At 40.7% G+C, this 27157-nt stretch overlaps 1 protein-coding gene across 1 annotated transcript; it reads left to right on the top strand.

Moving 5' to 3' along the window:
* Nucleotides 1-522: 522 nt before the first annotated feature.
* On the top strand, nt 523-26950 carry LOC110529569 (clavesin-2). Its single transcript, XM_021611906.2, has 5 exons — nt 523-1824; nt 2494-2668; nt 18279-18389; nt 18842-19062; nt 24521-26950. Exons 1-5 carry the CDS (start codon nt 1436-1438, stop codon nt 24612-24614), a joined length of 990 nt encoding a protein of 329 aa, XP_021467581.1. The 5' UTR covers nt 523-1435; the 3' UTR covers nt 24615-26950.
* The last annotated feature ends 207 nt before the right edge of the window (nt 26951-27157 follow it).

The raw sequence follows: 27157 nt of genomic DNA, 5'->3' as shown, positions 1-27157 counted from the left end.
CAAGACATAATTAATTGCCTTACTGAAACAAAGCCCATGTCGGGATACTGCTGCAATCAATTAAATAGATATATCAAACCAATTGTGTTGCCTGTTTGTTGCAACATTGTAAACATTTTGATGTAAAGTGTCACAATAATGAAAGGGAGGGCCATAGGAATAAACTATTTAATAAACTAAAGAGAATGAAAATTACCCAAGAAGGTAAAACACGTGCATTTTTTTCGGTTCTAATTGTAGGCTATAGCCATATGACCTAATGCATTTCTAGCCTAACGCAAAATGGGTTCCACAATGCAATGCTAAATGACATAAACATGGTTGAATGGTTGGAGGTCGTTTCAAAAATATTATTTATACAGCACTAGAATAGCCTATACTCTAAAATAAAATAAATAATTCATGACCCACAAATTGATGACAGACTGAGATTGAGACGACGATAGAAGAGGAATCAGCATAAATTCGAATGTAAAATCAGAGTGGGCAGCCTATGTCTGGTCTGGTCGCAGCCAATGAGCAGGTGGTGTTTGGGTGCGATGAATAGAGAGTGAAGAGAGGGTTATTCTCCCTCCTACACCATGTGATGACGGCCAGAGTGACTATAACACTGGAGCGATGGTTTTTAGTCACTTTCAACAGCAACAAAACGGCAACAGCATCACTGACGTAAAGCAACCACAAAAAGAACCGGAGCAGCACCGCGCTCAGAACAACGGGAATTGGACTTGGTCACCCAACATTGGGACCAAACACACAGAATGGAAATAGACAGCATACTGGATGGAGTGAGGATGTCGACGGAATATGTCGCCTTCAGTCTTTGACTGTAATTTCTAGCAGTCAGCGACAGCATCTTTCTGATTCTGAATTGCAATGCATTCGGTAAGGAGAGTTATGACAGGAGTTGCTGCAGGGTGCCGCATTGCCTGACCGCTTGAAGGTAGCATAGTGTAATGATTTTATGGTAATTGTAATGTTAGATTATTTTGGGTGGGGATGGATGATAACGGTTGTCTCACAATTGTGTGTTTAGGCTTCCAACATAGCCAGGTTAGAGATGCAATCGGTGACTGAACATAGGCTATTCATATACCTAATTGGGAAGTCAGCAACAGCCAGTATTGCGACTGATTTGAGAGCTTTAAATGTCAACATATTAGAAGAAAGTTGGAAACAGAAGTCAAATGTTAGATAGGTACAGGTGGAAACATAATGGCGCTGTCCAAAAAGTGAATGCAGCCAATGTTGCACCTTCTATCACAGGCCTACTCAGGAGGACCCAGGACGATATCTGAAGTCAGGCTTTGATTTTAGGGAACTGATTGAGAGGGTCCAATAGGCATATACGTGACGCATTCATTGTTGGAGGTTTTGGCTCCATCGACGGTAACATTTTACCAACCATTCAATATTGGCCGTGGAAGTAAGGACGATGGCTCACTTGCAAGCGGGCTTGTCTCCAGAAACCCTGGAGAAAGCCAAGGTGGAGTTAAAGGAGAACCCCGACACTCTACATCAGGACATTCAGGAGGTGAGGGACATGATCATCACCCGCCCAGACATTGGCTTTCTTAGGACAGAAGATGCTTTCATCCTGCGCTTTCTCCGAGCGCGGAAATTTAATCATTTCGAGTCGTTTCGCCTCTTGGCCCAGTATTTCGAATATCGTCAGCAAAATCTGGATATGTTTAAAAACCTCAAAGCAACCGACCCGGGAATCAAGCAAGCTCTCAAAGACGGATTTCCGGGGGTGCTGACCAACTTGGACAGATATGGCAGGAAAATACTGATTCTCTTTGCTGCTAACTGGGACCAGAGCAGGTAATGTCCGTTTGATATTTGGGAGCTGTCCTTTCAGGACTACTGTAACGCCACTTGACAGTTTGCTTTTAGTCGACCATCTATATATTTTCCCACAAATCTGTGGCATTGGCTTTGTTATAGCCTAGTCTCATGAATTTAACCGAAACATAAATTGAACTATTAACCAAAAGGCGAGCCCTGTCAGAGTCTCATTGATGTAGGCCAGGGAATGGGCATAGACTAGGCTGCACAGGTCAGTAAAAATTCTAGCACCCCACTAGTGAATGAGGACTGTAAGTGTTGAACCAGATACAATCAAATTACGTTTCACCACATTACTTTAGAGATTTGAGTTTGTGATTTCCTTTACTTTAGGGGCCCACTCATGTGATCTCCATAGTCACAATGAAAACACATTAGTAATTTCACACAATAGCAGGATGTGATAAACACACACAAGGCCATCAGGAGTGTCCATTAACTTAATGACAGCACTCATACAAGTCAAGTTGTCTCTGCAATCTGGATCTCTGTGTATTACTCTCCTGAATTAAAAGGTTAAAGAGTCACATTCTGTATTTACTGCCAAACAAGGGTATGCTGGTTACATTTCATTTTTACAGTTAACAATTTAACTGGGATTACAGTACTAGAATAGTCTCCTAATGCTTTTGCTCACCTCTATAGGTATACATTTGTGGATATACTGCGATCTATTCTGTTGTCGCTGGAGTCCATGATAGAAGACCCAGAGCTACAGGTCAATGGATTTGTCCTGATCATCGACTGGAGCAACTTCACGTTCAAACAAGCCTCCAAACTAACACCGAGTATGCTGAGACTGGCCATAGAAGGTCTACAGGTAACAGTCTCAACATTCTTATAAACCTTCTCTTTGCTGGGCTCCACATCACTCAGATTAAGTTCCTAGCTACTTTTGACAATAAACTCCCATTTACTGAGATTACCCAGATTAGAGGGGTTTGCTACATTTACTGATTTTAGTCAAGCCTAAAACAATAAAGGTTTTGGGGGATTTTGAATACACCAGACACTTGCAGATCTTCGTTGTTGTCATGGTCGGTTATGGAAATATAGCACTACTGCTACTAGTTTATATGGGGGGAACATTAGCGACAAGCTATATATAACCACACATATATAACCACTTCGTTGTTGTCATGGTCGGTTATGGAAATATAGCACTACTGCTACTAGTTTATATGGGGGGAACATTAGCGACAAGCTATATATAACCACACATGGTTCTGCACACCTGGGATGCTTGCTGGAGTAGTGGGACTAGTCACCGAATCTTAATGAAAAACAGTTTCTGACCAACTTTCTTATCATTCTCTTGGTGATGTGACAAGCTGTTATAATGTAAATGCACATCCACTCAATAATCACTCCTCTGTACTCTCAGAAATGATTTTACAATCAAAGACTTGCATAAGAAATTAATTACGACATTTCCATTTTGATTTCTGAGCCTATGATTGCAATCTTCAGCAGGTGATGCAGAGACTCAAATTTGAACAACATTCCTTTGACCCTGTTCAATATTTTCTAATGGAATACAAAAGACAAGGTCTCTGTCCAAGTGCATCCTTTGGGAGGTGGCCAACATGATGTGTAGCCTAATAACAAAATGCATACAGCAATTGCGAATTACATTTTTGTCATTTAGCAGACACTCTTATCCAGAACGACTTATAGGAGCAATTAGGGTTAAGTGCCAAGCTCAAAGGCATAGAATGATTTTTCACATAGTCGGATCTGGGATTTGAATCAGCAACCTTTTGTTTATTGGCTCAATGCTCTTAACCGCTAGGCTATCTGCCAACCAATTCCTCTGTAGTCCATCATTCAAATGTTATTGTATGGAAAGTTAAGATAGGCTAGTTCCGTAGCTATGTAGCCATGTAATATGTAGCCATGTAGAGCGTAGGCTGTTATCACCAGAAAGGTTCCTTGACTGAATATCAATGGAGGACCATGATGAGGCCATTGCACATTCCACTGCCTCTCCAGACACAGATTAGACTGTGAATAATTGATCACTACTATTAGTATCTCTGCCTCCCAATGTGCCGCTATCAAATCATGCGGGAACACTGTTGTCATCCTTTGAATGGAAAATAAAATACAACCCAACAGAAACATTGTACTTACTGATGGAATCAGCCACATAATCAACAGTTACTGGCTAAACATGTCTCCCTGTCTGATTCGGAGACGAAAAGCTCCAACAGAAACCCATTTCAATCTGAGCAAGTTTATATCGACAGTACATAATATATGATCATCGGTTCTACAATAGTAGATACTTCATAAGGTACAGTGCCTTGCGAAAGTATTCGGCCCCCTTGAACTTTGCGACCTTTTGCCACATTTCAGGCTTCAAACATAAAGATATAAAACTGTATTTTTTTGTGAAGAATCAACAACAAGTGGGACACAATCATGAAGTGGAACGACATTTATTGGATATTTCAAACTTTTTTAACAAATCAAAAACAGAAAAATTTGGCGTGCAAAATTATTCAGCCCCCTTAAGTTAATACTTTGTAGCGCCACCTTTTGCTGCGATTACAGCTGTAAGTCGCTTGGGGTATGTCTCTATCAGTTTTGCACATCGAGAGACTGAAATTATTTCCCATTCCTCCTTGCAAAACAGCTCGAGCTCAGTGAGGTTGGATGGAGAGCATTTGTGAACAGCAGTTTTCAGTTCTTTCCACAGATTCTCCATTGGATTCAGGTCTGGACTTTGACTTGGCCATTCTAACACCTGGATATGTTTATTTTTGAACCATTCCATTGTAGATTTTGCTTTATGTTTTGGATCATTGTCTTGTTGGAAGACAAATCTCCGTCCCAGTCTCAGGTCTTTTGCAGACTCCATCAGGTTTTCTTCCAGAATGGTCCTGTATTTGGCTCCATCCATCTTCCCATCAATTTTAACCATCTTCCCTGTCCCTGCTGAAGAAAAGCAGGCCCAAACCATGATGCTGGCACCACCATGTTTGACAGTGGGGATGGTGTGTTCAGCTGTGTTGCTTTTACACCAAACATAACGTTTTGCATTGTTGCCAAAAAGTTCAATTTTGGTTTCATCTGACCAGAGCACCTTCTTCCACATGTTTGGTGTGTCTCCCAGGTGGCTTGTGGCAAACTTTAAACGACACTTTTTATGGATATCTTTAAGAAATGGCTTTCTTCTTGCCACTCTTCCATAAAGGCCAGATTTGTGCAATATACGACTGATTGTTGTCCTATGGACAGAGTCTCCCACCTCAGCTGTAGATCTCTGCAGTTCATCCAGAGTGATCATGGGCCTCTTGGCTGCATCTCTGATCAGTCTTCTCCTTGTATGAGCTGAAAGTTTAGAGGGACGGCCAGGTCTTGGTAAATTTGCAGTGGTCTGATACTCCTTCCATTTCAATATTATCGCTTGCACAGTGCTCCTTGGGATGTTTAAAGCTTGGGAAATCTTTTTGTATCCAAATAGGGCTTTAAACTTCTTCACAACAGTATCTCGGACCTGCCTGGTGTGTTTCTTGTTCTTCATGATGCTCTCTGTGCTTTTAACGGACCTCTGAGACACTCACAGTGCAGGTTCATTTATACGGAGACTTGATTACACACAGGTGGATTGTATTTATCATCATTAGTCATTTAGGTCAACATTGGATCATTCAGAGATCCTCACTGAACTTCTGGAGAGAGTTTGCTGCACTGAAAGTAAAGGGGCTGAATAATTTTGCACGCCCAATTTTTCAGTTTTTGATTTGTTAAAAAAGTTTGAAATATCCAATAAATGTCGTTCCACTTCATGATTGTGTCCCACTTGTTGTTGATTCTTCACAAAAAAATACAGTTTTATATCTTTATGTTTGAAGCCTGAAATGTGGCAAAAGGTCGCAAAGTTCAAGGGGGCCAAATACTTTCGCAAGGCACTGTATATATGCTATTTATTATATGGTATGGTATCTTCAACTATTGATTTTTCACCTCAGACACAAAATGTGTTGTCCAGTGCCTGACCCTTCTCCTCATAATGCTTCTCTCCAGTGTAATGGATAGTGGTGACATCCTATCTGTGAGCCCGCTTGACACTGAACACTGAGAGCATCTCAGGGTGTTGTGGCCCTCTGGTGGGTTGTGTAATGACATTGAAGGGCTCATGTGTGCCAGCCCGCCTCATGATTCACTATGACTGTCATGAAGGGCCTGATCTGCTAAAGAAATCACACACAAAGAAAAGCACATTCAAGACATCAACATTAGGTTTTCATCCTCAGCTGAGGTTAGCACTCGTTGCCTCTATGGGTATTGATTTTTGAAATTGCCAAGAAGTCAAGACGTTGTTGTTTTTTGTTGTGAAGGACATGTTATAGCTAATGATTTATCCATATTACATATCATTTGTACTTGCATCAGGTGCAGCTCACTGTTTGCTGCCCACCAGTGTGTTTGTGTGTGTGTATTCCGGATCTCGGTTCAGCTTCTTTGTCATTTTCTGTCAGTACATTTGTTAATGCACGTGGGTGGTGTGTTCAGAATAACATGATGAAATTCAACATTACTAACAACAATTACATTTTTTTAACACTTCCACTGGCAACAATGAAAGGACTCTGCTTACAGAATTTGAAAGAGATTATGGAAGATTATGAAGCTTAACAGAAAAATGAAAATTAACCGAAAATATGAACATACCCCTTAAGGATATTTCAAAATGCATCTCCAACTGTGTCTGCTAAATAACTACATTTTAATTGTCAATGTGTGATAATTCAGTTTCCTATTCCCAAACTGACAGTCACATCTATTGTTGTTGGAATAGCTAATACACAGAGCACAGCTCTAGTACAGATTTCATTGCATATTGCAAAACAAAGAGAAAGAAATTAACACTTGTTTAGAGTGGGTATTCTTGGCAAATCAATATCAAGAGAAACAAATGGTTGAAATGAGTAGAACACTCCATGCTGGCCTTGGTTTCCCCAAGCTATGCTTTGTTATCTTAGAGCCTCTGTTGTTTCCTCTTGCTCACCCGCCCGCCCGCCCGCTCTCTCTCTCTCTCTCTCTCTCTCTCTCTCTCTCTCTCTCTCTCTCTCTCTCTCTCTCTCTCTCTCTCTCTCTCTCTCTCTCTCTCTGTCTTAGCCATGCCTTTTGTCCCTCTTAGTCTAGAGAATAACCTGTGTTCGGCAGCCAATCACAAAAGACCAGTCTTCCCCATCCCATCCCACAAGTTTCCGTGGCAACCTGTCCAACCGCCATGCTATGTACTCTCCAGATGGACTGTGCTGCTAGATGAGAGAAACACACTTCTGCCATTCTCTCTCAGAGTGGGTGATGATGTGTGCATTATTTCTGTGGGTTTAAGACAGATTGGGGGACAAATGTTTTACATTAACATAATTCTGCAGATGTAGGGCTGTAGTCAGTCCCTCTCTCCATTTGGTCTGCTTCTCCATAATTATGTAATTTGGTGCAATGGTGTTAATTCACATCTTAAAAGGTGACAGCTTAAAACCCATTTAGCCAGGCTCAATCAATTAGTTATATATGATCAATAAATTATATATGAGTGCAACACATTTTTTAAACGCTCTTACATTTTTAAATTTGAGCCATTTAGCAGACGCTCTTATACAGAGCAATTTACAAGGGGTGGCAGGGTAGCCTAGTGGTTAGAGACTTGGACTAGTAACCGGAAGGTTGCAAGTTCAAACCCCCGAGCTGACAAGGTACAAATCTGTCGTTCTGCCCCTGAACAGGCAGTTAACCCACTGGCCGTCATTGAAAATAAGAATTTGTTCTTAACTGACTTGCCTAGTTAAATAAAGGTCAATTAAAAAAATAAAATAAACAAGAGCAATTAGGGTTAAGCTCCTTGCTCAAGGGCACATCGACAGATTTTCACCTTGTTGGCTTAGATTTGCACCAGCGACCTTTCGGTTACTGGCACAATTGTCTTTAACCGCTAGGCTACCTGCCGCCAAATCTTCATCACTATTATTAATGATTGTGGGAGATCGTCAGTGAAATAATTAGAACTGCGAGAGGTTCATGCTTGGAGCTATTTTTAGAGCAAATTTTTTGAGCACTCTATAAAGTATTCATATTGCATTGCCATTTTTTTTCTAAGTGTATAGTGGTGAAAAACGACATTTTGTTCATTCACAAACGAATGTGTTTTTTCCCCCTGCATATGGCTAATAGACTTATTTCAGTAGCAGCAGATAATGCCGTGTTGTGCTTTGAGGACAGTGGCTGTCCCTTCTCTGGAACTTAGGCGCCTAGTCCTTGGAACTCGGTAGTGAGTGTTGCAACCGAGATCAGACGATTTTTACGGGATACACGCTTCAGCACTCAACGGTCCCGTTCTGTGAGCTTGTGGGGCCTAGCACTTTGCGGCTGAGCTGTTGTTTCTTCTACACATTTCCACTTCACAATAACAGCACTTACAGTTGACTGGGGCAGCTCTATCAGGGCAGAAATTTGACGAACTGACTTATAGGAAAGGTGGCATCCTATGAAGGCTCTTCAGTAAGGCCATTCTACTGCCAATGTTTGTCTATGGAGATTGCATGGCTGTGTACTCGATTTTATACACCTGTCAGCTACGGGTGTGGCTGAAATAGCCGGATCCACTAATTTGAAGGGGTGTCCACATACTTTGAATATATTGTATATGTGTCAGGGTTAGGGTCAATTCAGGATTTACACTGAAATTCCAATTCCAATTATCCTCAATGATTTTCAGTGAGGGAAAATGTGAATTTTCATTTACTTTCTGAATTGACGGGAATGGAAATGGAATTGACCCCAACCCCGTTATGTAGTAATGAAGGGAGAAAACCCTATTCCCAGACAGATACCTCTTACAATCCACTGAGCAAAACATTTTGGTCAGTATTCTTAGTCAACTCAGTGTTACTGTATTGTTTGAATGCAAACTATGATTCATGCATCGATAATGATGTCATTACAGGTGGATAAAATAGCCATTGAGCTTTGAGGGGATTATACAAAGTGTTTTTTATTTTCTACTTGTGGTGAAAACTCCAGGAGAAGAACACAGATCAGATCCTAATGCCATTCCATCAATAACATTGAGCTATGATAAATTCCCATCGATCGCATGTTTTATTAAGCCCACCCACAGGATGGATGAATTGAAAGCAGCAAACCGCTCGACATGTTTCTCTAAGCTTGCCGATAACGCAGTGGACTTGCTCCATTCTATTCAAATTGTATTTATGAATTTAGTCCTAAACGAGAACCTTTTCAATGTGTTTATCGCCAAAGTATACCCAAAAGCTGTGAAATATGGATTTGACCTTCCCTCAGTCGAGTCTGGACTTTTATCAAGGGCGAGTCTGTATAATATTTATAGATTCGACCTGTTAACACATTTTGAGTGATTCTGAAGAACAGAGCCTTTCCTCAGTGAGAGGTCAGGAATTATGCTGTGCTGTGCTCAATAGTGCAGTATGCGCATGTAACAAGTTCAACCAAAGTGCTCCCTCCATCTCTCTGTCTGACTGGGAGTCTCCCATCTGAATGCTCAGCTCCACTGCCTCGTATCCCACAGCCCTGTCCAGGGGACTCTCAGCTGGCCGAGGAATCAGCAGCAGACATACAGTATTTTGGACCGAGGGGCAGAGGAAAACCAATTGTTAGTTTGCTTGCCTCAGATTCCGATTCCGCCTGGCACTCTGGAGTTGTAATGTTGTTTCTCCTGCAGAAGAACTGTGCTGGTCTGGTCTGTAACGGAATGTGGTTTTGCCAATAAGTGGAGCTTCATCCCTCACAATGAACTTTCCCCCAACTTTTTCACTTTACTTTTTCCCAAATTAACAGGCCGGATCTGGCAGGTGCAGATAAAGTGTCTCCTGTGGTGCCTACGTTATTGACGTGACCTATCATTTGTAACTGTCTCTCTTCTCTCTCCTTTCTCCTCTCTCTATTTCCATGGCTACGTATTAATCCAGGGTCTGTCTCTTCAAAGAAAGCAGAGAATGGCTTTATGTCATTTTCAGTTTTCACTTAATGTAGCTCTCAATCAAAAGCCTTCCCCAGATAGCCTACTACAAAGTGCTGTGGGCCTGTTTATATTGTAGTCTGCTGTTAAACTAGTGCATATGAAGTGGCATGATTACAGTAAAGGCAGGGCCGTGGGAAGAAAGGGTGCTGAGGGGGCTGCAGCACCCCCTGAAAAATCATAATAATAATATATATATATATATATATATAAATGGGGGAAAAAATATTAAAATCCACAAAAGTGGGCCTTTAATAGTGCTGTATTAGCGGTCTGTTGCATGGGCCAAAATATTTTTTAAGCGCCCTCTCCCTTGAAAATAAATAATGATAAAACGCAACATCCCCACCCCCAAACTACTTCCAGTGGCTGTAAGTAAAGGTATATAACAAAGTAGCATCTTCACTTTAGGCTACATTTTCTTTTTTGAAAAGGACTCCACTAAATTGACGTTTTCTTTTTTTCATTTTCACAGCAGGATTAATTCACTCCATCCTTTATCAATGACTCCTGAAAAGAGCAGAGCTGAATTTAGAGAGCTCGTCAAGCCTATCCTATGAAAAGAAAAATGAATCCAGGAAAAGATATGAAAACATGGGAGTCCTTTCCAGAATTTTCAACATCAACAGTAGTGAAAAAAGCACAGATTGACAATTCATGTATTCAGATTTACATATTATAGGCTATAACTTTTAGTACACCATCTCATCTCTTGGGTTTGCATGCATATACCCTTTTGTCATGTTTACGAATCAGTTGCCAAATTCATTCCAGACCATGAAGCTCAACTTCAAATGAGATTCATTCAAAATGGGGATAGTGCATTCACTGTTGCAATCGGGCTAATCAGCATTTTCTGGTTGACAAATCACATGTCATCAGTGTATACCATTGAGTCCTTGTGGAACAACACATTCTGGGATTTTGCCAGTATGTGTTCATCAGTGTTCACTGAAGGGTTTGACAGCTTGGCTTTATAGGCTTCTATTGCCATCAGTGCCTCTCTGCAATGCAAGGAAAGTCTCATCAGCAATCTCTGCCTTGTTAGGTGGGCTGCCCTTGAATCTCTGCCTTAGTTTCTTGCTTTTGTTGCTTGGGAAAATCTATGAGGTAACATCAGGCAACCTATATGTTTTCAACAAAAGGACAAGTATATCAGGAGGCTAAACTGTGACAAAACAGTCACCAAGAGATAAAAAAATATATATGTTTGGTTATTAACTAATACAGTGCCTTGCGAAAGTATTCAGCCCCCTTGAACTTTGCGACCTTTTGCCACATTTCAGGCTTCAAACATAAAGATATAAAACTGTATTTTTTTGTGAAGAATCAACAACAAGTGGGACACAATCATGAAGTGGAACGACATTTATTGGATATTTCAAACTCTTTTAACAAATCAAAAACCGAAAAATTGGGCGTGCAAAATTATTCAGCCCCCTTAAGTTAATACTTTGTAGCGCCACCTTTTGCTGCGATTACAGCTGTAAGTCGCTTGGGGTATGTCTCTATCAGTTTTGCACATCGAGAGACTGAAATCTTTTCCCATTCCTCCTTGCAAAACAGCTCGAGCTCAGTGAGGTTGGATGGAGAGCATTTGTGAACAGCAGTTTTCAGTTCTTTCCACAGATTCTCGATTGGATTCAGGTCTGGACTTTGACTTGGCCATTCTAACACCTGGATATGTTTATTTTTTAACCATTCCATTGTAGATTTTGCTTTATGTTTTGGATCATTGTCTTGTTGGAAGACAAATCTCCGTCCCAGTCTCAGGTCTTTTGCAGACTCCATCAGGTTTTCTTCCAGAATGGTCCTGTATTTGGCTCCATCCATCTTCCCATCAATTTGAACCATCTTCCCTGTCCCTGCTAAAGAAAAGCAGGCCCAAACCATGATGCTGCCACCACCATGTTTGACAGTGGGGATGGTGTGTTCAGCGTGATGAGCTGTGTTGCTTTTACGCCAAACATAACGTTTTGCATTGTTGCCAAAAAGTTCAATTTTGGTTTCATCTGACCAGAGCACCTTCTTCCACATGTTTGGTGTGTCTCCCAGGTGGCTTGTGGCAAACTTTTTATGGATATCTTTAAGAAATGGCTTTCTTCTTGCCACTCTTCCATAAAGGCCAGATTTGTGCAATATACGACTGATTGTTGTCCTATGGACAGAGTCTCCCACCTCAGCTGTAGATCTCTGCAGTTCATCCAGAGTGATCATGGGCCTCTTGGCTGCATCTCTGATCAGTCTTCTCCTTGTATGAGCTGAAAGTTTAGAGGGATGGCCAGGTCTTGGTAGATTTGCAGTGGTCTGATACTCCTTCCATTTCAATATTATCGCTTGCACAGTGCTCCTTGGGATGTTTAAAGCTTGGGAAATCTTTTTGTATCCAAATCCGGCTTTAAACTTCTTCACAACAGTATCTCGGACCTGCCTGGTGTGTTCCTTGTTCTTCATGATGCTCTCTGCGCTTTTAACCTCTGAGACTATCACAGTGCAGGTGCATTTATACGGAGACTTGATTACACACAGGTGGATTGTATTTATCATCATTAGTCATTTAGGTCAACATTGGATCATTCAGAGATCCTCACTGAACTTCTGGAGAGAGTTTGCTGCACTGAAAGTAAAGGGGCTGAATAATTTTGCACGCCCAATTTTTCAGTTTTTGATTTGTTAAGAAAGTTTGAAATATCCAATAAATGTCGTTCCACTTCATGATTGTGTCCCACTTGTTGTTGATTCTTCACAAAAAAATACAGTTTTATATCTTTATGTTTGAAGCCTGAAATGTGGCAAAAGGTCGCAAAGTTCAAGGGGGCCGAATACTTTCGCAAGGCACTGTACATCTAAACAGAAGCTAATAAATCAATTGAACTGATCTTGTGATAAAAGATCTTTGGAGCCCAGCAAAATGGCCCACGTATGCCCACGTCCATCTGTTCATGTTCCATGTTGCTGGCTTCTGATGATGCTTGGATGTCATTTGCCCTTTTAGTTGCTCACAGTTAAAGATGCATATGCATAAATCGCTCCGGCATTTCCTGGTTTCTAAAATTCTTATAGTTCGCCTAATTTCAGTTTATGTGACAAAACAATCAAACATAGTATAGAGAATCATTGTACCATCTAAACCGCTGTGAAAGGTATTGTCCATAATCAAAAATGTTGTATTTTCAGCGGTTTGAAGCTGGTGTACAAAACAGAAAGTAAAAGACACAAAAATGAATCTTAAAAACAGGAAGCATAGAAATAGCACACATAGAACATATCTATCCCTTCTTAGACTTGCTTTCAATGAGAATGACAGATGTTTAACACGCATTTCTATGTGAATTTGGTCTGGTCACCCAAAAAGTTACATATTGCAGCTTTAAGCTTCATGCTCTCTCAATTATGGAAGTTTTCCTCTCCAAATCAAACTGTAGCAGAAGTAGCTTGTAGCTAGAATACATCAAAGAGGGCAGCAGTGGTTTTCTATTCTTCCCCTTTCCCTCCTTCCTCCAACATCGCACTAGAGGTACAGACCAACAACAACAACCAGTCTCCATCCTGCATTCTATTTTGTGTTTCTTATACATTCAGTGTACAAAACATTAAGAACAGCTGTTATTTCCATGACATAGACTGACCAGGTGAATCAAATCAAATCACCTGTGCTGAATACAGGTGTAGACCTTACAGTGAAATACTTACTTGCAAGTCCTTAACCAACAATGCAGTTTTAAGAAAATACAAAAAAAAAAAAAGTATGAGATAAGAATAACAAATAATTAAAGAGCAGCAGTAAATAACAATAGCGGGGCTAAATACAGGAGGTACCAGTACAGAGTCAATGTGCAGGGGCACCGGTGTTGTACTGTTTTTTTCCAGGTGAAAGCTATGATCTCTTATTGGTGTTACTTGTTAAATTCACTTCAATCAGTGTAGATCAAGGGGAGGAGACAGGATAAAGAATGATTTTTAAACGTTGAGACAATTGAGACATGGATTGTGTATATGTGCCATTCAGAGGGTGAATGGGCAAGACAAAAAAATTTAAGTGCCTTTGAACGGGGTATGATAGTAGGTGTCGGGCGCACCGGTTTGTTTCATGAACTGCAGCGCTGCTGGGTTTTTCACACTCAACAGTTTCTCGTGTGTATCAAGAATGGTCCACCACCCAAAGGACATCCAGCCAACTGTGGGAAGCATTGGAGTCAACATGGGCCAGCATCCCTGTGGAACACTTTCAACACATTGTAGAGTCCATTCCCCCGAAGAATTGAGGCTTTTCTGAGGGCAAAAGGAAGGTGTTATCAGCTGTGCCTTATGATGTTGTGCCAGAAAACAGAGTCTCAGCCTGTGAGCAGCTCTACTGGTGCCAGTCGCTGGACCGCCCAGTGTCCTTGCAGCCAGGCCAAGGGATGCTAACCCAGCTGTCCAGCATCACCGTGGCAACAGGGGCTGTCCTTCCTGAGATAGACAGAGCCCTTAAAGCTCAGTTCTGTCGTCTTCACCATCAAAGCACATGGCTCTTTTCTCTCTCAGTCCAGGCAGGGCAAGAGCAAACACATGCTAGCCCCACTGAGGGTAATGAGGAGTATCCTGAACAAATGATGGACTGATCCCTGTGATGTAAAGGGATTAAGGTGTATGGATCCTTCTGTTTGGCGTCTAGGCCTAGACGTGCACAAGAAGCCATTAGTGCCCTGTTTTAAAAATTAACAGCTATCTGGTTATCTGCAAACTATGCATAGCCAAGAGGCAAGATCTATCACACTGCAAGGATACCCTCTGACACTTCAATTTTTTGTCTGAAAGTGTGATAGAGAGAATTAGTGTTGTGAGTTGATTACCATGCTTAGTAGAAGTATACATCCAGCTGGGTAGATAGGTATAGCACAACTTGTGTTATTGAAGAATTCTCAGTGTTGGTTCTCTGAGCTGGGAGGAAAAAACTCAATAATAGCAGTGTGAGACAGATTTAAGAGGGAAACCCTACTGGAAAAAACATAATAGCCTAATTTTCAAACTGGTCCACACTGGGCTATGTTGTCCATGCAGGTTGGATTGCTGGTCAAGATGGTCTGACCAGCATGGTCTAGCTGGTTAGGCTGGCCAACTAGCTGGTCAAGCTGGCGATGCTGGTGAACAGCTCATGCTGGTATGCCAGTGATTCTGGTATGCAGCTGACCAGCTCATGCTGATGTGCTGGTGATGGTGGTGTGCTGGTGACCAAGCTGGTCCATGCTGGTCTATGCGAGTCCAGCATGGTCTAGCTGGTGAAGCTAGTCTGCAAAACCACGCCCATCATTATCATATTTCCTAGCATGCTCATTGCAGTTTGAATTTTGGAATTGTTTTTTTCAATATCAGTATTTTTGCATGTACTTGATTGATTAATCAATTAAATTATCTTATGCTACACAAAGATAAATAACATTTTCTAAACGAATCCAATCTGTTAGTTGGAGTTATTGCACCTGTTACCGAAATGGTTGTTCCAGTTTAGGTGGTTACAGTGCATTTGGAAATTATACAGACCTCTTGACCTTTTCCACATTTTCTTGCAATACAGCCTTGTTCTAAAATGGATGAAATTACTTTTTTTCCATCAATCAACACGCAATACCACACAATGACAAAGAGAAAACAGGTTCTTAGACAATTTAGCAACATTTTTATTTATTTAAATACCCTATTTATGTAAGTACTCAGACCTTTTACTATGGGACTCGAAATTGAGCTCAGGTGCATCCTGTTTTCATGGATAATCCTTGAGATGTTTATACAACTTTATTGGAGTCCACCTGTGGTAAATTCAATTGATTGGACATGCTAAAATGTCTAATGACCTGTTTTTGCTTTGTCATTATGGGGTATTGTGTGTATATTGATGAGGGAAAAAACTGTTGAATACATTTTAGAATAAGGCTGTAATTTAACATCCCTTGGGGCGGCAGGTAGCCTAGTGGTTAGAGCGTTGTACTTGTAACTGAAAGGTTGCAAGATCGAATCCCTGAGCTGACAAGGTCAAAATCTGTCATTCTGCCCTTGAACAAGGCGGTTAACCCACTATTCCTAGTCCGTCATTGAAAATAAGAATTTTTTCTTAACTGACTTGCCTAGTTAAATAAAGGTACAATCTAATAAATAACAACATTTGGAAAAATTCAAGGTGTCTGAATACACTGTAGGTAGTGTAATTTATTAATATTTCTAACCCGGGCAGTCATTGAAAGTTCCAATTGTTGGATATCCCCAATCTGTCAGGATTCCAATAGGAATTAAACATTACTTTGCAAGCCAGCATCATGTGACTTGATGCTGGTTATGTTGGTCACTAGTGTCCAAAACACAGTGAAGGCTGGTCAGCAGCAAAACACAGCAAAAGGCTGATCACCAGCGAAAACTAAGCAAAACACCAGCAAAAACACGGGGGAAGAGACCAGCAAAAACCAAGCGAATGCACCAGCAAAAGAACAACGAAGGCACCAGCAGAAACACAGCGCATGGCTGATGACCAGAAAAAAACACAGCAAAGGTTGATCACCAGCAAAAACACAGCGAAGGCTGGAAGGCTGGTGACCAGCATGACCAGTTTTTCTATGCAGTTTTTTTCAGCAGGGAAGCTACAGTGAGATAGCAACACCATTGTCAACTACCTCCATTAGCTAATTCAATTAATAAAGGTAGCCATTACACCAGTCTTAAACTTCAGTAAAGTCTGCAGAACAGATGGGAACCACACTTACACATGAAACTGAGGCCTTACCAACTTGTTAAATGTTGTGATACTATTGTGTATTTTGAGCTTTCCTGGTGATTGTCCTCCCCCGGGTTTGACTGTAGCTGTGATGTTGCTCTGCTGCGGTGCCTGTGTGAGATGACTTTACCCTAGATTGTGTCACTAGATTACAGGGTGCACTCTAGGTGTTCGTCCTGCGTCCTCCTCACAAACTATTCCCTAAATCATCAGATTGCTCCTTTACATGAACTTCTCCCCAGGGACACAGTTCTGCTGCTCGTCAGCCAACCCTGTTATATCAGTGTATAATCTCAGAATACTCCCTGTGTCCAAATTATAACAGACCATTATGATAATAATGTTCAATCTACAGTGCCTTCGGAAAGTATTCAGACCCCTTGACATTTTCCACATTTTGTTTAGTTACAGCCTTATTCTAAAATGGATGAAACATTTTTTTCAGCAATCTAGACACAATATCCCATAATGACAAAGTGAAAACAGGTTTTTAGAATTCTTTGCAAATGTATTCAAAATAAAAACAGAAATACCCTATTTACATAAGTATTCAGACCATTTGCTATGAGACTCGAAATTGAGCTCAGGTGCATCCTGTTTCCATTGATCATCCTTTCGATGTTTCTACAACTTGATTGGAGTCCACCTGTGATAAATTAAATTGATTGGACATGATTTGGAAAGGCACACACCTGTCTAGATAAGGCCCCACAGTTGACAGTGCATGTCAGAGCAAAAAACTAAGCCATGATGTTGAAGGAATTGTCCGTATAGCTCTGAGACAGGATTGTGTCGAGGCACAGATCTGGGGAAGGGTACCAAAACATTTCTGCAGATATGAAGGTCCCCAAGAACACAGTGGCCTCCATCATTCTTAAATGGAAAAAGTTTGGAACCACCAAGACTCTTCCTAGAGCTGGCCGCCCGGCCAAACTGAGCAAACGGGTAGAAGGGCCTTGATCAGAGAGGTGACCATTAACCTGATGGTCACTCTAACAGAGCAGAATGGGAGAAACTCCCAAAATACAAGCTTGTAGCGTCATACCCAAGAAGACTTGAGGCTGTAATCGCTGCCCAAGTTGTTTCAACAAAGTACTGAGTAAAATGTCTGAATACTTATGTGTTTCTATTTTTTTTCATATACATTTTCTAAAATTTCTAAAAACCTGTTTTTGCTTTGTCATTATGGGGTATTGTGTGTAGACTGGTGAGAGGAAAAAACAATTTAATCAATTTTAGAATAAGCCTGTAATGTAACAAAATGTGGAAAAAGTCAAGGGGTCTGAATACTTTCCGAATGCACTGTATGTCTCAAACCTGCATGGTAATGTAACAGCACGGAAAAAGCCAATGTAAGTGCAATATTGTAACATAAATGGACTGGGTGATTTTCAATGCGCAACATTAACATAAAGCCAATAATGCCCATATGCAAACCCATCAAGATAAATCTGGGACGTTGGACAAGGAAATGAAAGAGAACAGAATTACCTTCTATTTACATTCTACAAAACAATGTTCAAATCCACTCTCATTAGCCAACATACCCTCCTCATAATGTAGTTTCATAGAATAAAACAATATCTACTCTTAGCGAAAATCACATCAAAAGTGGATTACCATACCAACAGGTAGAATAGTGAGTGTGTTTGTGTTTTGTATTGCCCACAGGACAGCTTTCCTGCCAGGTTCGGAGGAATCCATTTTGTGAACCAGCCGTGGTACATCCACGCCCTGTACACTGTCATACGACCCTTTCTGAAGGACAAGACAAGAAAAAGGGTAAGATGTGAGGAAGTTGTTGACTGAACATTCTGAAAAATCACTTTGACAGAGACCAACAAGTCAACTGTGTTGCTGTAACCAATGAATGTCAGGTCATTCTATTCAACATATAGCAGCGGTTATCATACTTTCTGAATAGATGCTGTCATAAACATTGTTCAGGTCAGGACTTTTGCTTTTCAAAAGGGCAAATCTATCCACTCCAACAAACTGTAGACTTTTATAACGTGCTCTAAGACAGTATATACTCATTATCTATCTGTGTCAATGTTGTGTTGTTGTTTTGTCCAGTGCTTGACTTGGAATAAAACAGAAGCTCCACAATAGTTTTGAGCTATTATTCTGTAAGAGGAACATGATCTAAAGTAGTAGAATGTTCGAGGTGCCGGTACTCAGTTCCGGTGAGCACCTACCCAAGTCAACCACTGGTTTTGTCCATCCCACTCTAGATCTTCATGCATGGGAACAACCTGAACAGCCTTCACCAGCTCATGCACCCTGAGATCCTGCCCTCTGAGCTGGGTGGGATGATGCCCCCCTACGACATGGGCACCTGGGCCCGCACCCTCCTGGACCACGCCTATGATGAGGAGACTGAGTACTGCCCCGAGTCCTACTCCCTGTCTGTCAAAGACCTGGAGAAAGACCTGTCTCCCAAAACCATGAAGAGGTCAGTCTAGACTCTGGACAGTCATGTTATTCACGTGTGTCATTGTGATAGATTGTGTATTATGTGTCTTCATACAAGATAAGGTGGAGGTGTCTTCTGAGAAAGCGATATGTTAGTCTGTCAGATATGTCATAACTGATGCATTGTTTCCATTTATAAACCGGATGGTTCCAGCCCTGAATGCTGATTGGCTTAAAGCTGTGGTATATTTAAGAAATAATTAGAGCATAATTAGAGCAGTAAAAATAAGTTTTGTCATACACGTGGTATACGGTCTGATATACCACGGCTGTCAGCCAATCAGCATTCAGGGCTCGAACCACCCAGTTTATGATAGACCATATTCCACGGCTATGACAAAAAAAATACTATTTACTGGTCTAATTTCGTTGGTAACCAGCTTATGCATTGTGTCGTGCATAAGAACAGCCGTGTAATATTGGTCATTTACCACACCCCCTCGGGTCTTATTGCTTAAATATATCATAAAGTATATGGTTCATGTAATAGGGCAGATATGGAATATACTGTACGTAGGGCTTCCTAAAGCTAGAAGAGTAAGTAGGGCTTCCTAGGGCTTTCTAAAGCTATAAGAGTAAGTAGGGCTTCCTAGAGCTAGAAGAGTAAGTAGGGCTTCCTAAAGCTAGCAGAGTAGGTAGGGCTTCCTAGAGCTAGAAGAGTAAGTAGGGCTTCCTAGAGCTAGAAGAGTAAGTAGAGTAAGTAGGGCTTCCTGGAGCTAAAATAATAAGTAGGGCTTCCTAGAGCTAGAAGAGTAAGTAGGGCTTCCTAGAGCTAGAAGAGTAAGTAGGGCTTCCTAGAGCTAGAAGAGTAAGTAGGGCTTCCTAGAGCTATAAAATCTATGGAAAACACATCCTACAGTAAGAACAATCCTTCATTAAATTGCACTACACATGTAGTTCGGTGGAAATTATCTAACCATTATGTAGAAATTATGTTGAATATAATAATAAATTACATTTATCAATCTGACTACATTATTCTGTGAGAAAATGCAACAGGCCCTGTACGTCTCTGGGGGAATCTAGTCAAGGTAGCGAGCCTTACATCTCCTCTCAGTATGACTATAATGATCATGTGTCTGTCTAACTTGCAACATTATGCAATTATTAAGAGACTAGATACAAATAGCTAATCCTGGCAACCAATGTTCTAGCATTCATTTATTCAGACAAGCAGATCAGAGATGTCAACGTGTTACCCAAACGTGTAGTGTAAATAACAACTACAAATAGATGAACATGTAGTCAATCAAAGAATTACTCTGTAAAGCGAGGAATGTATTTACTCAATTCAGCTAATATAATATATAACTCACAAAATAATTAATGCTCAAACAATTACAGTGTACATGAAATACATGATCCATTGCAGACTAGCACAGTAAATTACTACAACCAATAGGATAAGACTTAACGTGGTTACACGTCTTCAATTCAGAATAATCTCTAAACAAATCAACTCAATTTATATGATTGGAGCCCACCCCTGTGTCACTCCCTCTTTGAACTACCCGTTGTCCGATGAACAAAATAACAGTTTCCCAGTAACAATAAATCCATAGCACTTACAGTACAATAAAACATATGGTATCAAAATTCATAGCTCTTTACGATCTCTTGAACAATCCAAACATGACAATTTAATTCACACAGGAACATTAATTTAGTCGATTTCACATTTTCATCTAACTTCACATCTCCAAAGGTGTCTGTGCTCTCAGGGTTCTGTGGGAACGTCACTCCCCACAGAAAACCACAGATAATGTGTTTTTGAGCCCTGTAATAGCCCACAGATGGTCATTCATCCAAACAATGTCATAAATCGTGATTGAGTCATCACGCTGGGCCTCTGCACCTTCAAGTCGCCAGTCCCGAGTATCACCTTCTCTCATTCTTCCACTACACATGGTAGTGCAGAGCACAAAGATCCATATGCTTGTTTGTGTGTGTGGTGTATTAATGCCCTCTCACTGGCATAATTTAGTTGAATTGCTCTGAGAGATAAGCATTGAAAATTGTATACTTGGAGATTATCTTATTTATTCACTATTCAATATGCTAAATATTGTTCTGTGTGTTTCGTTCAGGTGAGTAGTTTAGGAAATCCTCCTTGACATATACACTACCGGTCAAGAGTTTTAGAACACCAACTCAGGGTTTTTCTTTATTTTGACTATTTTCTACTTTGTAGAATAATGCTGAAGACATCAAAACTATGAAATATCACATATGGAATCATGTAGTAACCAAAAACGTGTTATACAATATATTTAATATTTGAGATTCTTCAAAGTAGCCACCCTTTGCCGTGATGATATCTCTGCACACTCTTGGCATTCTCTCAACCAGCTGCATGAGGTAGTCACCTGGAATGCATTTCAATTAACAGTTGTACCTTCTTAAAAGTTATTTTGTGGAATTTCTTAATTCTTAATGTGTTTGAGCCAATCAGTTGTGTTGTGACAAGGTAGGGGTGGTATGCAGAAGATAGACCTTTTTGGTAAAGACTAAGTCCATATTATGGCATGAACAGCTCAAATAAGCAAAGAGAATCAACAGTCCATCATTACTTTAAGACTTGAAGTTCAGTCAACATGGAACATTTCAAGAACTCTGAATGTTTCTTCAAGTGCAGTCGCAAAAACCATCAAGCATTATGATGAAACTGGCTCTCATGAGGACCGCCTCAGGAATGGAATACCCAGAGGTACCTTTTCTGCAGAGGATAAGTTCATTAGTTACCAGCCTCAGAAATTGCAGCCAAATAAATGCTTCACGGAATTCAAGTAACAGACACATCGTAACATCAGCTGTTCAGAGGATACTGTGAATCAGGCCTTCATGGTCAAATTTCTGCAAAGAAACCACTACTAAAGGACACCAAAAATAAGAAGAGACTTGCTTGGGCCAAGAAACATGAGCAATGGTCATTAGACCGGTGTAAATTTGTCCTTTGGTCTAATCCAAATTGGAGATTTTTGGTTCCAACCGCCGTGTCTTTGTGAGACGCGGTGTGGGTGTACAGATGATCTCCGCATGTGTGGTTTCCACCGTAAAGCATAGAGAAGGAGGTGTTATGGTGTGGCGGTGTCTGCTGGTGACACTGTCTGTGATTTATTTAGAATTTAAGGCACACTTCACCAGCACGGCTATCACAGCATTCTGCAGTGATACGCCATCCCATCTGGTTTGGGCTTAGTGGGACTATAATTTGTCTTTCAACAGGACAATGACCCAACACATCTCCAGACTGTGTAAGGGCTATTTGATGAAGAAGGAGAGTGATGGAGTGCTGCATCAGATGACCTGGCCTCCACAATCCCCCGACCTCAACCCAATTGAGATGGTTTGGGATGAGTTGGACCGCAGAGTGAAGGAAAAGCAGCCAACAAGTGCTCAGCATATGTGGGAACTCCTTCAAGACTGTTAGAAAAGCATTCCAGGTGAAGCTGGTTGAGAGAATGCCAAGTGTGTGCAAAGCTGTCATTAAGGCAAAGGGTGGCTATTTGAAGAATCTCAAATATAAAATACGTATATTTTTATTTGTTTAACACTTTGGTTACTACATGATTCCATATGTGTTATTTCATAGTTTTGATGTCTTCACTATTATTCTTCAAAGTAGAAAATAGTCAAAATACAGAAAAACCCTTGAATGAGTAGGTGTTGTAAAACTTTTGACTGGTAGTGTATCTTTTTTTGACAGTCTATTGTCTCAGTGAGTTTTTTCAGGGCTGTTTCTCTTACGACTTACTGGGTCATGAAATGAGCATTAGGCAAAAAAATGAAATGATGCACTGATCTGCACTCAATTGACGGAGCTCTGACTTCTTCTGAGTGCGCTAGCTACTGTAGCTACCTTCTGGAGCATGAACAGAAGTGATAGAGTTTTACCTTCGGCAATAAGCTCAGTTCCACTCCTGCTGCCTCACAAAACCCTCTGACTAAACCTTTACAGACATATGACATTGTCATGAAGGCCTTCTTGCCTTGGGGAAATTGGCCTCTCTAATGTCCTTTTTTTGAGAGCCATCTCAATTTGTCAAGTGTGTTTGTGTCTGTGCATGCATGCATCTACGTGTGTATGTGTGTCTACCTGAATGGAAATACATGCACTTCCACCGTTCATAGCACAGAATCTTTGTCTGGATTCAGCAGATTTGAATCAGTAAAATTAATTCTCATTGACATTTCTGCTTACCCAGACAGTAGACCAACACAGCAGGCAAAGCAATGAGAGATACAGCACAGTATGGGATGTTCATTAAGAACATAAAAGCATTTAATAATGTCTTTATTCCTATTGTTAAGCACTCTGTTGCCCTGCACTGCCCCGTCCGTATCTGTGACAGAAGAGCATTTGATTGGTGAATCATAGCATCCTGGCCAGGGTCCTGATGTATGGTGAACTAAAGGCTGTAATCACCAGCAGCCATATGATCTGAAGTGACTTCTTTAGTCAGGGCTATTATCTCCCCACTGTACACTGCCATTCACACACTCCACAAAGTTCAAGGAAACATTACCTCATCAATTACTTGATTAAAATAGCAAAATTGTGTATGAGTCACTGTTAGAGAAGTATATGTTTTGTATGATGAGCCACTCTGTCATGGGGACCCCATAATGACGAAGCCATACTGTACTGTGTGACTATGATGTCTGTGAGTGGAGGCAGATCTGTTTAACTTTACTGCTGCAGTAATGACATAGCTCCCAGCTAGCAGCAGTAGCTGTATGCACTTCTAAATGTTAACCTCACTGAGGCTGATGTGATTGAGTTCTACTATTCATTCCTATGGTAATTTAGCCCCTGTGTTAATTTAGCCCCTGTGTTCATACATTTTATTTTGTTTTTGGGTGTTTTTTTGCCACGGGTGAATGAAGCTCTGGTTGTTGACTTAGTTATCATCATCGGTCATATGAATCTTTCTCTGTCACAGTAGACACAGGAGACCAACCTGTCCCAGATTTCTGCATGATGAATGATAGCTCCCGTTCCCCAAAGCAGCTTAGGCTTTTATTAGAGAAATACATCAAAAATAGGTCAGATCAGTGTCTGAGGGTGACATTTTGTGATCAACTTTTCGGGCTCATGTACTAGACAAGATAACACCATTTATTTTTCTAGGAGAAGATCATTTTATTGATGCTTTTGTGTGCTTGTGCGTGTGCATGTGTGTGCATTTGTGTGTTTGCATGTAACCCAAGGCCTCTTCTGAAACAATTCATGCGGAGGGATTTTGGGATGCATTTATGAAACCCATCTTATATGACCCCCATGTGTGTTACCTGCTCTGCAGGAGGCAAGGGGGCTCTGGGGCTCACACCTTTTCATCCCACTCCTTTGTACTTGAGTAGGTGAGAAGTCATCAGTGATAATGCTTCACTGAGCACAGGCCTCTCGGATGCCAGTCATCTTTTATTTATATCCACAGGTCTCAGTCGGTGGTGGAGCCCGGAGTTCTTAAACGTCCAGAAAAGGTGAAGAGTGAGGAGGAGAACATGCAGCCACTGCTCTCGCTGGACTAATGTAGAGTCTGACACAACACAAACAGCCTAGAAAACATTGACCCTCAGACAGACAGAGACAGACACAGACAGACACAGACAGACAGACAGAATGACGGGAAAGAATGCCCTTGTTCCCCTGAAACAAAAAAAATAACACCGGTATAAAAAGGAGGTGAGGAGCAGGGAAGAGATTGGAGAACGAGAAGAGCCTGTTCTGGCATCATAAAGATGGCCCGACCCACCATTTTGAGGGATATTTCTAAAAAAAAAGAAAAAAAAAAGGAATAAGAGTTACTAGCAGAGTTCCATATGTTATTGTTAAGTGCCAATTCAAAACTGTAAATACACTTCTGATCTAAACCCCAGGAGGATGGGGAACTCATTGTGACAGAAACACATCTAGAGACTGCTGTTAATATTCTGTATGTGCTTGTGAAATATTTTGTGAAAAAATGGTACCTTAGGAGGTTGATGGAAAATCATGCTTAAAGAGGATTGGGAGCTGGGGACATTCAGTACAGTTTCTAAAATGTCCAAACCGGCAAGTGCAGCTCAGGATTAGTTCTAATAATGATGAGGTTCTCTTTAAATGTGAAGCAGAAAGTGTCTGACTGCTTGCACAGCAAGGCATGTGGCTCTTTCATTTGAGGAATTCAAACAGACGTTCAGGTTTCTCTATCTAAAAGCAAACTCCCCTTTACTGTTCAAGGCTCAATGAATTATGTGTTTTTGTCAGAGACCACATTTTTTGTTTGGTCTGAATCTTGCTATTGGAATACTTTCATCCAGAATGGCTTCTTACCTATGGTTATCTATGGTTAAATTTGGATAAACAGTGTCTTCAAACCATTACATTTTTCAACATTTATGAAACGTGTCAAGGTTAGGTATTTCGTATTGCATTTGAGACAAGATACACAGTAAGAAGTGCGTACAGTACCATGAAACAATTCTGCAACAGCAAGGTCACATGACAATTGTTTTATGTTTTGAGATGATTTAGTATTAGCTATTGGTTCAGCTCAGAAGTGTTAAGAATGTTTTCTCTGTGTCATGTGATTCCAGAAATGAGTTCTTGTTTAAGATGTATTAACTACACTTGCTTTGAGGATTATCTTGAAACTATTTGTTTCAATAGGAGTGAAGCTGTCCACAACAGCATGGCTACACCTACTTGAAAACCAATTTAGATACAGTATTTCAAATATATAGACATTATTTTCTTATATCTTATTTTATGATGGTGGAAGTTAAGATATAATGTATACTTATATACCGTGTGATAACAAGCTTTTGCAATGGCTGCAAGGGTACAGTCAGTGTATGCCACTGTGTGATCATCCGTTGCGAGCTCCTTTGTTTCTCCCTGCATGGTGGTGATGCTTGAGGCCATGTTCAGCTCTGGAGCCCCTGAGCCCTGACACAGTGCTGCCTTCCTGTTATGACACTAACATGGGGTGAGTTTGTAAATTCACTCTGGAGTGGCTGCCTGCTGCCCAGAACTAGGCCAGGCAGACAGACATTCTTAATACCCAGTGAACACAGTCCCGTAAACCATACAGGAAATGTCAGCTCCAGCTCAATGACTGAGTGACTCGAGCTTTCAACTGCTGCAGACCCAGGGGCCTTTTTGGTTGCTTTGGTGAAGAAAGGGTGCCATAAGAGCTTGTCAGTGTTACCCACTCTGTCTGTAGTAACCGTATGTGTGAGATGTTACAATAACTTGATAGCTGAACAATGTAATTTTTTAAATCTAAAGCCTCATTATCAGATGGTGCTGTCTGTGTGCATCACCCTGGCATATTTTTGTGTGATGTTCATCAGTATTTTAAGGCATTCATGGTGCTTGTTTGTTCTGTGCACTATTCAGATCATGCAACAAGAGCAGCAGCGTTTTTGAGAATTGAACATGCTTGTTTAGCATTTGGAATGTTCTTCCAACTGTTTTCATGTATCCAGCCTTGCCATTTCAACCAAAGCCACCCATTGACAAAACAAAGATTTTTATTGTATTATGCTTTATTTAACAATAATCCATGGCTTGAAGGTAAAGCAACGACTTATTACGACAATGTATTATTTTTCATGAAATGAATGCATATTATTGCTTTGAGTTAAGTCTTTGGTGTCATGTTTTCATGTCACTTTTATTGTATATACATGTAGGAACAGATGGCAGAGAAACTCAATTTAGAGGTCTAGTCAAATCTCAGATTATTCAAAGAGGACGTGTTGGGCAGAGTGTTTTAATGTTTAAATGTCCTTAAAGAGAACTTGCTGATTTAAATTATGTAACTGAATCAAACATGTCCTGAGCAAAAAACAACCAATAAATATGGACCCACTTGGATTGGTATCGCTCTGCTCTCTTATTTACTGTTCTGCACTCCTGTATGCTGCAGAGTATGTTTACCTCGACTGAATGTCCTAAAATGGAAGCCACACTCCTGAGCGCACACCAATTTCACCTATAGGCAGTAAGGCATGCGAGTGAACTAAACAGTGTTACGACCAAGGTAATACTGAAGGTATTTACAGGCACTTTTGTTAATAAGGGGACC

The sequence above is a fragment of the Oncorhynchus mykiss genome, chromosome 8 (assembly GCF_013265735.2).
Source record: "Oncorhynchus mykiss isolate Arlee chromosome 8, USDA_OmykA_1.1, whole genome shotgun sequence".
Taxonomy (NCBI): Eukaryota; Metazoa; Chordata; class Actinopteri; order Salmoniformes; family Salmonidae; genus Oncorhynchus; species Oncorhynchus mykiss.
Note: the sequence above shows the minus strand (reverse complement) of the source record. Positions and strands in the feature narration are given on the sequence as shown.

Bases quoted from the DNA above. Each gene is read 5' to 3' on its own strand.
- LOC110529569 (XM_021611906.2), top strand. From the start codon at position 1,436: ATGGCTCACTTGCAAGCGGGCTTGTCTCCAGAAACCCTGGAGAAAGCC. The intron at 1,825-2,493 runs GTAATGTCCGTT...TCACCTCTATAG, and splicing joins GCTAACTGGGACCAGAGCAG to GTATACATTTGTGGATATAC. The intron at 2,669-18,278 runs GTAACAGTCTCA...TATTGCCCACAG, and splicing joins TGGCCATAGAAGGTCTACAG to GACAGCTTTCCTGCCAGGTT.